General features: G+C 35.4%; 1 protein-coding gene across 1 annotated transcript in view; it reads right to left on the bottom strand.

Annotated features, from left to right (window-relative positions):
• Positions 1–15601, bottom strand: part of SEL1L (SEL1L adaptor subunit of ERAD E3 ubiquitin ligase) — a 76425-nt gene that overhangs the window by 60194 nt on the left and 630 nt on the right. Inside the window, exons 2-3 of the mRNA XM_037832139.1 lie at positions 9894–9931; positions 8743–8971 (exon numbers count right to left, since the gene is read on the bottom strand). Of these exons, the coding sequence (XP_037688067.1) occupies positions 8743–8971; positions 9894–9931 (267 nt within the window). The remainder of the gene's footprint in view (positions 1–8742; positions 8972–9893; positions 9932–15601) is intronic.

The raw sequence follows: 15601 nt of genomic DNA, 5'->3' as shown, positions 1-15601 counted from the left end.
CTACAATATTTAGTTTGAATAGAAGTATCAGTATGAACTGTTGTTGTATTTCCTAGCTTTTTCCATCAAAAAAGTCTAGAAGTAATGAAAATGCAGTAGCAACACATACTCCTGGTGCCTAGACTGTAGTAACTAAATACAATTTCCCACTAAAAGGAACCAGAGTTCCTTGAAGAAATGGCTGAGATCCATGGCTGGTGTATAAGATGAGGTTGAGACATCTTGCCCTGCCTGAAAAGAAGGAAGTTATGAAAGACCACCAGAGTCTAGTCAGAAGGATAAAGGAAGAACTTAAAGGGATTCCCAATGGCCAAGGATGGGATCATTAGAGCATTAAAAAAAAAAAGGTTGCCAATAGCTAATGTAACACTCAACGGTGAAAGACTGAAAGCTTTCTTTCTAAAATCAGGGGTAAGACAAGGGTGCCCACTGTCACCACTGCTATTAAACATTGTACTGGAAGTTCTAGCCAGAGCAATTAGAAAAGGAAATAAAATAAAGGCATCCAAATTGGAAAGGAAGAAGCAAAACTATCCCTATTTGCAGACATGATACTATATATAGAAAATCCTGAAGAAGCTATAAGAAAGCTACAAAAGCTAACAAATGAATTCAGCAAATTGGCAGGGTACAAAATCAACACACAAAAATCAGCGGTGTTTCCATACACCAGCAATGAATAATTCAAAAAGGGAATAAAAAAAAAAAATTCCAATCACAATAGCAACTAAACTAAAAAAAAAAAAAATAAGGATAAATTTAACTAAGGACTTTTTATGGAAAACTACAAATCATTGCTGAAAGAAATTAAAGAGGACCCAAATAAATGGAAAGATATCTTGTGTTCATGGATCAGGAGACTTCACATCATTACAATGTCAACACTACCCAAAGCAAGTTACAGATTCAATGCAATCCCAGTCAAAATTCCAAAAGTCTTCTTTGAAGAAATGGAAAAGCCTATCATGAAATTCATATGGAAGGGTAAGGGGTCCTGAATAGTCAAAACCATCTGGAGAAAGAAAAACAAAGTTGGAGGACTCACACTTCTGATTTCAAAACTTACTACAAAGCAACAGCAATCAAAATGGTGTGTATTGGCACAAGGTCAGACATACAGACCAATGGAATAGAATTGAGAGTTCAGAAATAAACCCACAAATCTAAGGCCATTTTTTTTTTTTTTCACTAGTCAAATCCTTATCAAAAATCCGATGTGCCAATTAAAGTGTTTTCACCAGCTCAGAGAGCAGAAAACTTTACAGACTTCACAATCTTTTATTTAGGTGCTACTCTTAGGGGAGATTTAGCAGCAGCCATTGCTGTCTTTTTAGATGCTTGCTTCAGGCTTTTTTTGCTTCCTTGGCAGCCCTGATAGCTAGTTCTCACTGAGCCTTTCTAACTTCAGATTTCTGATTCCTCTTGGACATTATATCAGCAAGAGATGCACAGTGATAGCCCTCTGGAATTTGACTGCATGGTGTGCCAGTTTGGATATATTATATCCCCCAGAAAAAGCCATGTTCTTCAATGCAATCTTGTTAGGCAGCCCTATTAGTGTTGATTACGTTGGAACCTTCAGATTAGATTGTTTCCATGGAGATATGACCAACCCAACTGTAGGTGATAACTCTGATTGAATTAGTTCCATGAAGTGTGGCCATGCCCATTCATTGCAGGTCTTGATTAGTTTACTAGAGTCCTTTAAAAAGAGCCACACAGGCTCAGATGTTTACTGCAACTGAGAAAGACTTCTGGAGAGATGTTGCCGATGCTGACGCTTAGAGATATTTGGAGATGCAGACAGAAGGACCTTTAGATAGGAGATGAAGCCCAGAGTCTGCCCCAGGATATGCTAAGACAGGACCCCCAGGTGCTTAGAAATGTCCTGGGAGAAAGAACCAAGAATGCACAGGAGCTGAGAGAGGAGCTGGAACACAACTTGGAATCAACAGACACCAGCCATGTGCCTTTTCAGCTAAGAAAGGTTTTCTTGATGCCATTGGCCATCCTTCAGTGAAGGTGAATTGTTGATGCCTTAGTTGGGATACTTTTATGGCCTTAGAACTGTAAATCTGTAACTTAATAAATCTCCTTTATAAAAGCCAATCCATTTCTAGTATTTTGCGTAACGGCAACACTAGCAAACCAGAGCACACAGCAAGATTTCTTTTGAATTTCTTCCAAATGTCCCTTTTTGTGCTTTCTTCTTTAGAGAAGAGTTCAGTTAATCTTCCAAGGGTTCCTCCTGGAAAGGAATGTCAACTTGCATTTTGCATTAAGAATTTGGAAAACTTTGCCTGGCATAGTGCCTCCTGTGTCCAGGGTAGATCTTGTACCCACTGAGATTGCATTGCTTGATCTCCATGGCTATGGCCAACCAATTTTTTTTTTAAATTGTGGAATATAACATATTTACATAGAAGTGATAACTTTCCAAGTGCAATTTAACAAGTAGTTAGAGAGCAAATTTTAAAGAATGCTATGGGTTACAGTTCCACAATTTCAGTTATTTCCTTATTGTGAAATATAACATATATGCAAAAAGTGACAACTTTTAAAGTATGATTTAACAAGTAGTTATAGAGAAAATTTCCAAGAATATTATGGGTTACAGTACTATAGTTTCAGTTATTTCCTATTTGTGAAACATAACATATACACAAAAAGTGATAAAATTATAATTTATTTCAAAGAATGTTATGGGGTACAGTTCCACCATTTCAGTTCTTTCCTTCTAGCTATTCCAATACCTGGGCAACTCAGAAAAAGAAAATTATATAGAGATTCAGTATTCATAATCCTTTATTAAATTCTCTTTTGTCTGTTGCTACCCCTTCCTCTAGTTTAATAACTTTCCCGATCTTCAGGGATGTCTGGACAGTGACCACCCTAACTTGCTCATGTTGAAAAGGGGTGACAACATTATGGGAAAAGGGGATGCAGCTGGTTGATGTTCTGGAAGAGGCTGATGCCTCTGGGTTTAAGGGTGCCAATTTCACACTATGGAGAAAGAATAATATCTTCAACAAATGGTGCTGGGAAAAGTGGATATTCACATGCAAAAATCAAATCAAATCAAATCAAATCAAAGTGGACCCCTACCTCACACCATATACAAAATTTAACTCAAAATGGATCAAAGACCTAAATATAAGAACTAGAACTATAAAACTTCTAGAATAAAACATAGGGGTACATTCTTCAAGACCTTGTATTAGGCAATGGATTCTTAGACTTTACACCAAGAGCATGAGCAACAACAAGAAGATAAACTGGGCTAAAACATTAAAAACTTTTGTGCAAAGGACATTATTAAGAAAGTAAACAGATAATCAACAGAATTGGGAAAATATTTTGAAACTGTATATCTGACAAAGGTTTAATGTCCAGAATATATAAAGAACTCCTACAATTCAACAACAAAAAGACAAATAAGCAATTTAAAAAATGGGCAAAGGACCTGAATAGACATTTTCCAAAGAAAATATCAGATGGCCAATAAGCACATGAAAAGATGCTCAACATTAACAGCTATTAGAGAAATGCAAATCAAAACTCCAATGAGATACCACCGCATACCCACTAGAATGGCTAATATTTAAAAAATGGAAAATAACAAATATTGGCAAGGAATCAGAGAAAAAGGAACCATTGGACATTGTTGCTGGGAATGTAAACTGGTACAGCCACTGCAGAAAACAGTTTGGTGATTCCTGAAAAAGTTAAACTTAGAATTACCGTATGACATGGCAATCCCACTTCTAGGTATATACCTCCAAAAACTGAAAGCAGGGACTTGAACAGATATTTATATACCAATGTTCATAGCAGTTTGATTCATGATAGTCAAAAGGTAGAAGCAAATGTTCATCAACAGATGAATGGATAAAAAAATGTGGTATACAAATATAATGGACAATTATTCAGCCAAAAAAGGAGTGACATTCTGATACACATTGCAGCATGGATGAACCAGGAAGAAACGCTGAGTGAAATAAGCCAAACACAAAAAGCAGGTAATATATGATTTCTCCTATATGAAATTTCTATAACATGCAAATTCATAGAGACAAAGTAAATTGCAGACTTACCCTCTACCACAGGACTTGCCTTTGGGAAGACTGTTGCTGCAAAGGAGAGGCTAGGCCTGCCTATAACTGTGCCTAAGAGCCTCCTCCCGAATGCCTCTTTGTTGCTCTGATGTGGCCCTCTCTCTTAGCTAAGCCAACTTGGCAGGTGAAATCACTGCCCTCCCCGCTATGTGGGATCAGACACCCAGGGGAGTGAATCTCCCTGGCAACGTGGAATATGACTTCCGGGGAGGAATCTAGACCGGCATCATGGGATGGAGAACATCTTCTTGACCAAAAGGGGGATGTGAAAGGAAATGAAATAAGCTTCAGTGGCAGAGAGATTCCAAAAGGAGCCGAGAGGTCACTCTGGTGGGCCACTCTTACGTACAACATAGACAACCCTTTTTAGGTTCTAGTGAATTGGAGTAGCTAGTGGTAAATACTTGAAACTATCAAACTACAACCCAGAACCCATGAAACTTGAAGACGATTGTATAAAAATGTAGCTTATGAGGGGTGAACAATGTGACTGGGAAAGCCATATGGACCACACTCCCCTTTGTCTAGTTTATGGATGGATGAGTAGAAAAATGTGGGAAGGAAAGCAAACAAACAAACAAACAAAGGCACCCAGTGTTCTTTTTTACTTTAAATTCTCTTTTTCACTTTAGTTTTTATTCTTGTTATTTTTGTGTGTGTGGTAATGAAGGTGTCAGGGATTGATTTTGGTGATGAACGCACAACTATGTAATGGTACTGTGAGCAATTGAATGTACAGTTTGTTTTGTATGACTGCACGGTATGTGAATATATCTCAATAAAATGAGTTTTAAAAAAATTGCAAAAAAATTGCAGGCTCTATAGGACAGATCAGGGAGGGGGAATAGGGAGTCAATGATTAATGCATGCAGAGCTTTTGACTGGGGTGATGAAAAAGATTTGGTAATGGAAGATGATGAGGGAAATAATTAATTAATGGTACTGAATTGTATGCTTAAAGGTGATTAAAATGGGAAATGCTATGTTGTATATATGTTACAACAATAACATAAAAAAGCATGGTTGCCAAAGAGTAAAGCATAAATCCATGGGTTTGTAATGATACTCAAAATCAAAGCAAGCAAAACAAAAACATATTTATTGGTCTCCCACAGAGGTTGCTAGGGCACAAAATCATTATTTTGAAAGTATTTAAAGGGAAAGAATCAAGCATTTATTCTGCTTTTCCTGTTTTCAGGGTTGCCAAAAAGTTGATGAGGGAAAGTTCTTCTTTATAAAAGAATCCCAGGTAATAAATGCAGGAGGAGTGATACAGTTAGAAAGCCACTACTAGGCAATCCCTAATGAAATAATGGATCCAGACAATGGACATCAATGGTTGCCAAAACCTCTAGGTGAAAGGTGGAGGAAGAACTTTATAATGGCTGGATCAGGCTGACACCAATTGAACTAACTGATCAATCTTAGCACCAAAAGTGGAACAACCAAGCACTATATGCCTCCCAATGTGAAGCAGCAGGAAGTACATACCACCACCTGTGAAATAGTCTCAATAAAAAATAAGCCTCCAGAGCTAATTTCCAGCTTACAGACTACACAGCAGATAGAGAAACAAGTTAAATGACATTACAAGGATATGATAAGATAAAACCAGAATGTGGGAAACTGTATAGCACAAGACATTTCTTTAACAAATAATATGGCACTTAAAAACAAGGCAGAACAGTTTCTCAGGCTGCCTGCAGAAGAAACCACCATAAATTATCTGCTGTCTACTTGGTACAAGAACTATTGACTCATCTGATACTTGTTTTATTACTTTCTTTTAATATTTTTATCACAAGGGTGGTGAGAGGGCTTAAAACTTTGGCCACAGTTGTTCCAGGAAGTCTTATCTCCTACCCTGCAAGAATACGCTGGGGGGTGGGGTGGGGGGGAGGGCATGTTACTGAATTTTTACCCTATAGTAATTTGCATTCCTACATAAGTAAAATGTTATGAAAACATTCCTTCAAAGCTATCTGTGCTACAAAACATGCCAGAATATCACAGACAAAACCATTATAGAAATGTCATACCAATATCAAATCTGGAGAACAAGCTACCATAACCATTTCTCCTTCCTATAGACTCATATCACCTATACATCATTAACTATTCCTGGCATCCTGTAACATCTATTTCTACTCAGGTACTCATTTCCTTGTAGGTGATTTACTTTTCTGATTTTTTAAAACCAGTTTTCCCCAAGGGAGGAAATTGCACTTAACTTCTAGTATCTGAATTCCTTCTCACTTAACTTCTGATGTCTGAATAACTTTCAATATTTGAATTGTTTCTCATTTGCTTTTCCATGTGCTATATTCTTTGTCATCTTAGACAGCATCTAAACGCAGCTACTTTCTACTCCAGAAGTCTCTGTTCCCTCCAATTCTACTTAATTTATCCTCCACTGACCTACTATAGTTCCTGGCCCTTTCCTCTTTATGTCCTATTTCACTTGCTTTGGGTGCTTAAAGGTTTTTTCAGGACCTTGAATTTAAGGTTCCTGCATTAGAGCCATAGTCATCTTGCTGAGAAACGTAGAAAATGGGTTCAATTCCTGTTTCATTACAACTCCTCTGGGTCTCATCAGCTGACAGATGATGCCTTACGGGTTGCATAGCACAAGAACTTTCCTAGAGTAATGGCTCTACAGTAGTCAGTGTTTTTCTGGGCTCATTCTTCCACTGATTTAAACATGATCTATGGCTAACACAGTCCCAGTACAACTGTTTTGCAGAATGGCTATTACCCTAGAGTTACTACAGTACAACTGGGACTTAGTTGAACCCCCAATAGATAGAAACTGACCCCAACAATAAACTTTGATAACAAAGAAAAAAACAAAAACCAAAAACAAGGCAGAACTGTTACAGATTAAAAGAAACCTAAGATTTTAGCTTGGATCCTGATTCTAACAAACCAATTGCTAAAAAAAACATTTGAAACAATCTGGAAAACGGAACCAAGTATGGGTTTCAGATTGATAAAGGAATAACTGCTAGTTTTGTGGGTATTATAATAGTATTGTTTTGTTGAAAAAAAAAATGCTTATGTTTTAGCATAGGTAAAATAATGTCTGGAATTTGCTTTAAAATACTTCAGGAAAGAAAAAAGAAAAAATAGTTATTATCTGTGGGGTGGTAAAGATGAAACCAGAGCAGCAGAATGTTCATGGCTATTGAAGCCAGGTGATGTGTGGGTAAAAGAGGATCATTTATTTTATTTTCTACTTTTGTGAATGTTTGGAAATCTCCTCAATAAAAAAATAAAAAGGAATGAATTAAATTATAATATTTAGCAAAAAGTTTTAAGTAGTAAAACACTTGGCTCAGATACAGGAAAAAAGAGTAATTTCAAAGGAAGTGAACAGAATAATTTTTCTGAAGAACATTTTACCAATAGGTATCAAATATCTTTAAAATTTTTTACATTCAATCCAGAAAATTTATTTTTAGGAACAATCCTAAGGAAATAATCATAGATATGTGTAAAGATATATCTAAAACAACCTCCTGGCAAAACATGGCAAACAACCTATTTCTAAGTTATGGCATATTTACATATAAAATTTTTTATAGCCATTAAACTATCACTTTTAGCAAAGGGTTTACCAACTGTTCCTTTTGTAAAGGAATACTAAATAACATGGGAAAAAGTTCATGGTAATCTGTTAAAGTAAAAAAAACAAGCTATAAAATAGTATATACATTTTGACCCAATTTGGTTTTTTGAAAACTATTTACATACCTAGAATAAAGCCTGAAAGACTATTCTTCATATTATATTAACAGCTGCTATTTCTAGTTGATGGGATTAAGATACTGCTAATTAAAATTTTTTTTTTTTTTTAAAAATCATGAGTGTCAGACACTTGTGATAAAAAATAATCATATTTCTGAAGTTCAAATTTGGATCAATTCCTGAGAATTGATGACTGAGATTAATAAAATATATAAGTGGTCATGGAGGTAATCTTTGACAAAGTGAACCAAACGACAGAAGGGTGATGGGACAGGGCAGAGTTGACATGTTAATGATTAATTTTTAAAAAGACAGGTCTTCAGCACACTGAATTGTGGGAAAGACTGAGTTACAAATATAAAAGTAGAGGGTGTCAAGGAGGTGAAAATTAGAAGAGGATTAAAGTTCATGTGAGTTTCAATTGGCAAGGGATAAACATCTAAAACAAATTCCCTAGGATGATTGAAAAGGTTTTTATGGTAAAAATCCTAACATTTCTGAAAATAACCAAAGGAGCATATCATACAATTCTTCCTATCTGAGCTTCTGTTTTGTATACCACCCTGACAATTTTCTAAATTCCTTAGAGAAATTTGTTTACATTCTGCAGTCCAAAAAGAAACATTATGATATTAATATAACACAAATGCATTTTCATCTACATGAATTCAGATTATATAACTTGGGTCATAAAGATCAAATTTGTTAAGTGAATAATTTTGATATCTTAAAATTTAGGAAAACTTGTTAAGACTGCACTCTATACACTATACCTGGTTAACAATCTGTAAAACCAATCTTCCTCTGCATTTTTCTAACATTAGCTTTAAAATTTCAGTTGTCTCTTTCCTACATCAGGCAAAGAAAATGTTCAGACTACCTGGTTTCTGTACTTTCTTTGGTTCTTCATAGTCCTTGTTTTCTGGATTCGAAGATTCTAGAAAGCTAATTTCTTCTGTTACACTTTCCCCCTCTTGGCTCTTAAAGCTTTCTTCCTCTTCTTGAATAGGTGATTCCAATTCTGATTCTTCTGAATCAAGAAATATCTGACCAGCAACCACTCTGCCTGCTGTGGTGTGGTCCTTTACTGACTCATCTGATGGCAAAGTCTGAGGATATAAAGAATTTTTTGTTACCAACAATACCAAGACTTCTCCCAACCCAATTTGACTATTTCTTTTATTAATCCAAATATAACATTTCCTTCTGCTCCTTCAATGTGCCACACTTGCTCATCTTAGGCTTTGGCACGTATTGCTCACTCTCTGCCTGAAATACTCTTCCTTCCCTTCATCACCTGCCTAACCCTTACTCTTTCTTTAGATTTCATCTTAGATGTTGCCTCCCCCAGGAAGCCTTCTTTAATTCTTCCCCTACAAGCTCCCTACCTACCTTGTACTTCCCCTGTTGTATCACCACAGTATACTGAAACCTGCTGTCTGTTCTCTATATTTCCTCTAATGTAGAGATCAGGAACCATATATGATTGGTCTTCCTGTATACATAATAATCAGCCTTTATTCATTCACTCAACCAATATGTATATCCACTCTCTCTATATTTTTTTGGAAATTGACATTAGTGGAAACAAAAGGCAGAGGTTAAAACTCCAAAAATTAAAAGTTAAATTAAAAACTAAAGAAAATAGAAATAAAATCAGTATCTTGATTGCTCTTACACACACACACATGCACACACGCACACACAAATAGAATGCATTTAAATTGAAGTTAAATCTAATAACCAACATTTTTAAGGGAAATATTTACTATTCGACTTTCATTATTCTTTGGCTCTAAGATTATAACAATATGTGAAAAACAGAGATAAATCTCTTTTTTGTAGGTCAGTGATTTTTTTCCCCTCAGAAGTACTAGGTCTATATTGACACATCTATCTTTTCCTTTTTATATCTTTTTTATAAATTTCAATTCTGTTATTCAAATGATGCAGATTTCACATTCTGAGATACATAATTTGTGCTTTTAAACTGGGCAGCAAATACTAAGCAATGCAAACCTTAGTACATACCTTGGAATCTAAGGATTCGTCCTGGCTGCCTTCCTCATCTGAAAAGAAAATTTAAGACAACTCAGTTATCTTTCCTATTGGGTAATCACAGATACCGTTTAAAAAAATAATTTCATAGGTATAACATATAATAATCAGACACTAGATTAATAAATGTAGAGCTATCTAAATATTGGTTGTAATCAGCAACTGTTCAGGAAAGACTAAGTAAAAGGAAAAAAAGAGGGGTGAGGGTCAGTTTTTCTCTTTCTCCAAGAAAGACATTAGTTTTATTTGTTACACAGGTAGGAGGATCAACAACAATGACCACCAAAAACCGAGCTTTCAGATTGCATCCAATTCTTCTGTATATATATATTCTGTTACTGAAAATAAGTTACTTTAAAAATAAATCTCTGATTTTGTGGTTTGGGCTTCTACCTCTTCTATTCCTCTGGTCAGGATCTGGAGTTACATTATTTTAGTGCTGATTAGCATTTTATTGTTCACTAAGACTACTAAGGATGAAAATCAAGAATTATTATTATTTGATGGCAGAGTTGCCAGACAAAGTTATTTAGGATTTGTGCTCTACTTTACTGAAGGGATAACCAGATGCTGGTTAAAAAAAAAAAAAAAAAAATCATGGGGTCTATTTATTAAGAAATAGCTTTCTTTAAATATATAATGAATCCAGCCAACTAGTTATACCTTTCTTCCAAAATCATATAGGCTCCTTTGGTTTTCTCCAACTACATTTAATTTTCCTTCTACTATTCTTTCCATGCTTTCCTGCTATTACTTCTATTTGGTTGCTTGTTATTCTTTTGCCTGCTCTTATATCAACACATGCAACAACCCAATGTTCATGTCCAATGTTTGATCTTTGTATTGCTTGCCAGTTTAAAAAGAAAAAAAAAAAAAAAACACAAAAAAACTGTCAGATGATCTCTGAGTTTCCTTTTTACTCTTAAAATTACCTGAGTCTACCCAGAATCAAGTTTCGGTATTGCCTGCTCCACAAACTACATAAGAAGTTATGAATATTTGAGAAAACCACTGTATAAGTAAGTTTTGTCAAAAAATAAAATGCCGTTAATTTGAAGAAAATTTACAAGACAGCTACTATTCATTACTATTAGAATACCTTCAAAGTATGTTTTATTTTTGGTGCGTGAATGCCTATAACATTTAGGTAGTGATGTCAATTTAATTGACAACCATCCTTCATGCCAACTTTTTCATAAGTACCCTAAGTTCTAACATATGGTTCAAATCAAAGCAGAATATTAAGCAAATGAAAGATTCCATTCTCAGCAAATCTTTGGATAAAGAAAAAATTCTTCATCTGTATCAAAGTTGTGCATGTGGATGCATTTAATGAATCACAAATATTAACAACTCAAGTTATCAAGAGCATATATTAAATGTGCAGATGTGTACCACCTGTCCCCAAATATTGAAACTTCAGATTAGGTATAACTCTTAAACCACAAATAATTGTATCACTAAATTTAGCACCTCATCACAACAGGATACATAGTAACTGAAAGGTAAATAATACAGATACCTATAAATTTAAAGATATGTAAGTTTGAGACACTACAAGCTGTTAGGCATTATAGCAGCAAAATGTGCTTTTGAACTCCAAGAGACACGGGAACTTGTGACATCAAGTTTATTTCATGTGAGTTGCATCATGCTTCTCTCACTTTTCTCCCTCCACCAATGAGGACTACATACTAAGGTTACTGGTAAATAAGATAATTTTTTCTCATTTACTAAATTGGGAAAGCCTGCTCCAGATGGCAGTCTTAAACCATCAGCTATTTTCTCTTTCAAACCGACATACTCCTTTGTAAAGTACTTTTTAAAAAGTCAAATATAACCTAAGAACTTCTGACAATGTAATATTCAGGTAAGGATTAAAGAGACTGAAGTTCTGCACAAACAAAAAGCTAATGGTAATGCTTTTATAAGAGCACAATATTAGACAACAAGAAAAAAATGCAAGAGGATTAAATAAAGATTTTTGAATTTCTCACTCAACACTGTCATATCCAAAATAAAAATGGTTTAGATTTCTTTAGTAAGTGTACATCTCTCTTTGAAAAGATGAATTTTCATTTTTATCAGCTAACAACACTGCATAGTACCATGGATATTCTTTCAGGGAGAAGTGATCATTACAAATTCATTTTCCCACCTGTCATGGAAATTAAACAGACACCTTCATACACAGAAAGCATAAAGTTTAGTGAAAAGAGACCAGACATGCTGTCTTCTGCTTTGCCACCAATTCTTTGCAGATCCTAGGATACTCCTGACTCTTAATTATACCAAATCTGAGGCCTACAGAGCTAGGTATGAGACCTGGCTTCATTATGTATTAATTTTGACAAGCATGGTTTGACTTCACAACCTTGCTCAGTCTCCATTTTCTCAATCTGTCAAAAGGGATAATATCATCTGTGCTCTGACTTGCAGTAATGCTTTAAGGAACAAACAAAAGAATGAAATTAAACATTCTCAGCAATCTGAAAGCTACCCTATACATTTATGTTATTACTATAACTATTAACTGAAACACCTGACAGCAGGCCTAATTAAAAAGTCTATAACATTGTTTGGCACAAAGGAAACAAAAGTAAAGCATTTCCCTCTTCTTGACAAAAAATAAGATAAGCATGTATTTCTTTTTTTTTTTTAATCATCATTTTATTGAGATATATTCACATACCACGCAGTCATACAAAACAAACTGTACTTTCGATTGTTTACAGTACCATTACATAGTTGTACATTCATCACCTAAATCAATCCCTGACACCTTCATTAGCACACACACAAAAATAACAATAATAATAATTAGAGTGAAAAAGAGCAATTGAAGTAAAAAAGAACACTGGGTACCTTTGTCTGTTTGTTTCCTTCCCCTACTTTTCTACACATCCATCCATAAACTAGACAAAGTGGAGTTTGGTCCTTATGGCTTTCCCAATCCCATTGTCACCCCTCATAAGCTACATTTTTATACAACTGTCTTCGAGATTCATGGGTTCTGGGTTGTAGTTTGATAGTTTCAGGTATCCACCACCAGCTACCCCAATTCTTTAGAACCTAAAAAGGGTTGTCTAAAGTGTGCGTAAGAGTGCCCACCAGAGTGATCTCTCGGCTCGTTTTGGAATCTCTCTGCCACTGAAGCTTATTTCATTTCCTTTCACATCCCCCTTTTGGTCAAGAAGATGTTCTCCGTCCCACGATGCCGGGTCTACATTCCTCCCCGGGAGTCATATTCCATGTTGCCAGGGAGATTCACTCCCCTGGGTGTCTGATCCCACGTAGAGGGGAGGGCAGTGATTTCACCTTTCAAGTTGGCTTAGCCAGAGAGAGAGGGCCACATCTGAGCAACAAAGAGGCATTCAGGAGGAGACTCTTAGGCACAAATACAGGGAGGCCTAGCCTCTCCTTTGCAGCAACCGTCTTCCCAAGGGTAAAACTTATGGTAGAGGGCTCAACCCATCCAACCACCAGTACCCTATGTCTGTGGTCATGTTAGCAACCATGGAGGTGGGGTAGGCGAATACCCCTGCATTCTCCACAGGCTCCTCAAGGGGCTACTGCATCTTTTTTTTTTTTTTCCTTGTTTTTCTTTTTTTTTAACTTTCCCTTCTTTTTTAAATCAACTGTATGAAAAAAAAAGTTAAAAAGAAAACAAACATACAATAAAAGAACGTTTCAAAGAGACCATAACAAGGGAGTAAGAAAAAGACAACTAACCTAAGATAACTGCTTAACTTCCAACATGTTCCTACTTTACCCCAAGAAAGTTACATAATATAGCAACATTTCTGTGAACTTGTTCCTAGTATATCCATCAGAATTTAACAGACCATAGTCATTTCTGGGCATCCCCAGAACGTTAAATAGCTTATCTGTTCTTGGATTATTGTTCCCCCTTCCTTAATTGCTCTCTAAGCATGTATTTCTAAGCAAGAAAAATTACAGCTTTTTTTAAAACTACTATCTTGAGAAAATGAAAGAGAAAAATTTTCTCCTTTAAAATAATTCATTCTCTGGGAAAGAAAACATTTCTAATGTATCATACTTTACAAGCCACTGAAACAAGCTGTTCGATAATCATAATCCCATGTGTTGGCTGACCATATTCTGCCTGATGATACATACTATTTGCTCTGGGTAACCACTAAAAGCTTCAAACTTCAAGTCACCATGAAATTATCACAACAACCTGATTTTTATACAGGAACAAATTTTTAAATCTAAACTATAGAAACAAGACTGAACTCTCTTTAAATAAACAATTTAATAAATAGAAAAGGGCAGCTGATAATTCATGTACTTAATTTATAAAACTCTTACACAAGTGCTTTATGATGTGTGAACATCTTGTCAGCACAATACTGCCTTTATCACCTTTCAGCAGATACATCTCTATTTTAGTTCTGGTTAAGTAAGACTTTTGTCTCTACAAAAGAAATGTTCTGGCATAGCTTTAACTATCTTGGCAATCAGAGCAGACATTTCTTGAACATAATGCTCTGCTTACATCAATACAACCCAAAGATTTCAGAGTTCAGTATAAAGTCTTCTAACTGTGCAAGAGTAAACCATATTATAACATCCTGAGAATCCCAACTGTTGAGTAAAAGCCTTCTTCAAGTATCATCCCCATTGACATGGAGCTCCATGTAAATGAAATACAGTCAAGAAGGATGCAGGAAAATGTATACTTCAGTTTTCTTTAAATCTGAAAATTGAATTCAGAGGAATATACACCATGTTCTTTAGTAGTTCTCAAGCTTCCGTGTCAAGAAAGACCTGTGCAGCTTGTTAAACTACACATACCCGGGGCGTTTCCCAGACCTAAATCTACATTTTTAACAACTCCCTCAGAGGGATTCTGATGCAGGCAGTTCATGGTTTATCAGGTACTCATTAAATTCAACAGCTTCATTTCATGCTTAGTTTGTAACTGCTAGAAGTGCTTCAAGAATTATATATATTCTTAAAAGACTTGATCATGAATGCAAACCATCACTACACCTGAAAGGGGGTGGACCACCCCAAAGCATGATGTTGGCAGTAAAGTAACTAGCATATATTTGTTACTTTCGAAATGCTGTTTCAAGCAACATTGTGAAGAGAATTTTAGGTTTAGATTTCTTAGTTTAGAAGGAGAACAACTTTATGTCATTGACTTGTAAGTAGGACAGATAATTTGGAGATTCAAAAAACCCTTGGGAAATTTTCTGTTGAAAAAAAAAAAAAAGATTAACATTTATACCCTACCCTATTCCAAAAAAGACTTAAAGCTGTATATCAGCTGTGTATTAACAGAGACTGATTAAAACTTCATGATCTTATTGTACATATTGTTTCCCTATCAATACCCTCAAAAAAGAAGTTTCCAGATGTAGACAGAAAAAAAACTATTTTCAGAACCACAGTATAAATCAGCTAATTGGAAAACCAAAAGTACACAAATTACTACATCTCTATATAATATTGAAAGTATTTGTTATTCATTCTAAGCTTAAAGGGATCACGATTTTCTCAAAATCATAAAATCACTGTAAACAAGCATGGGGCAACTCATGACAGGTAAACGCCACTTTCTCAGGAAGGGGCAGGGGTGGATACAATTACAAGAGTTTTTATTTTTCAATAGACAGAGAGAGCCGTGACCATCTCAGCTGCAAAGCAAA

This window comes from Choloepus didactylus, chromosome 4, assembly GCF_015220235.1.
Source record: "Choloepus didactylus isolate mChoDid1 chromosome 4, mChoDid1.pri, whole genome shotgun sequence".
Classification (NCBI taxonomy): Eukaryota; Metazoa; Chordata; class Mammalia; order Pilosa; family Megalonychidae; genus Choloepus; species Choloepus didactylus.
This window is presented reverse-complemented; position numbering and strand designations above follow the sequence as displayed.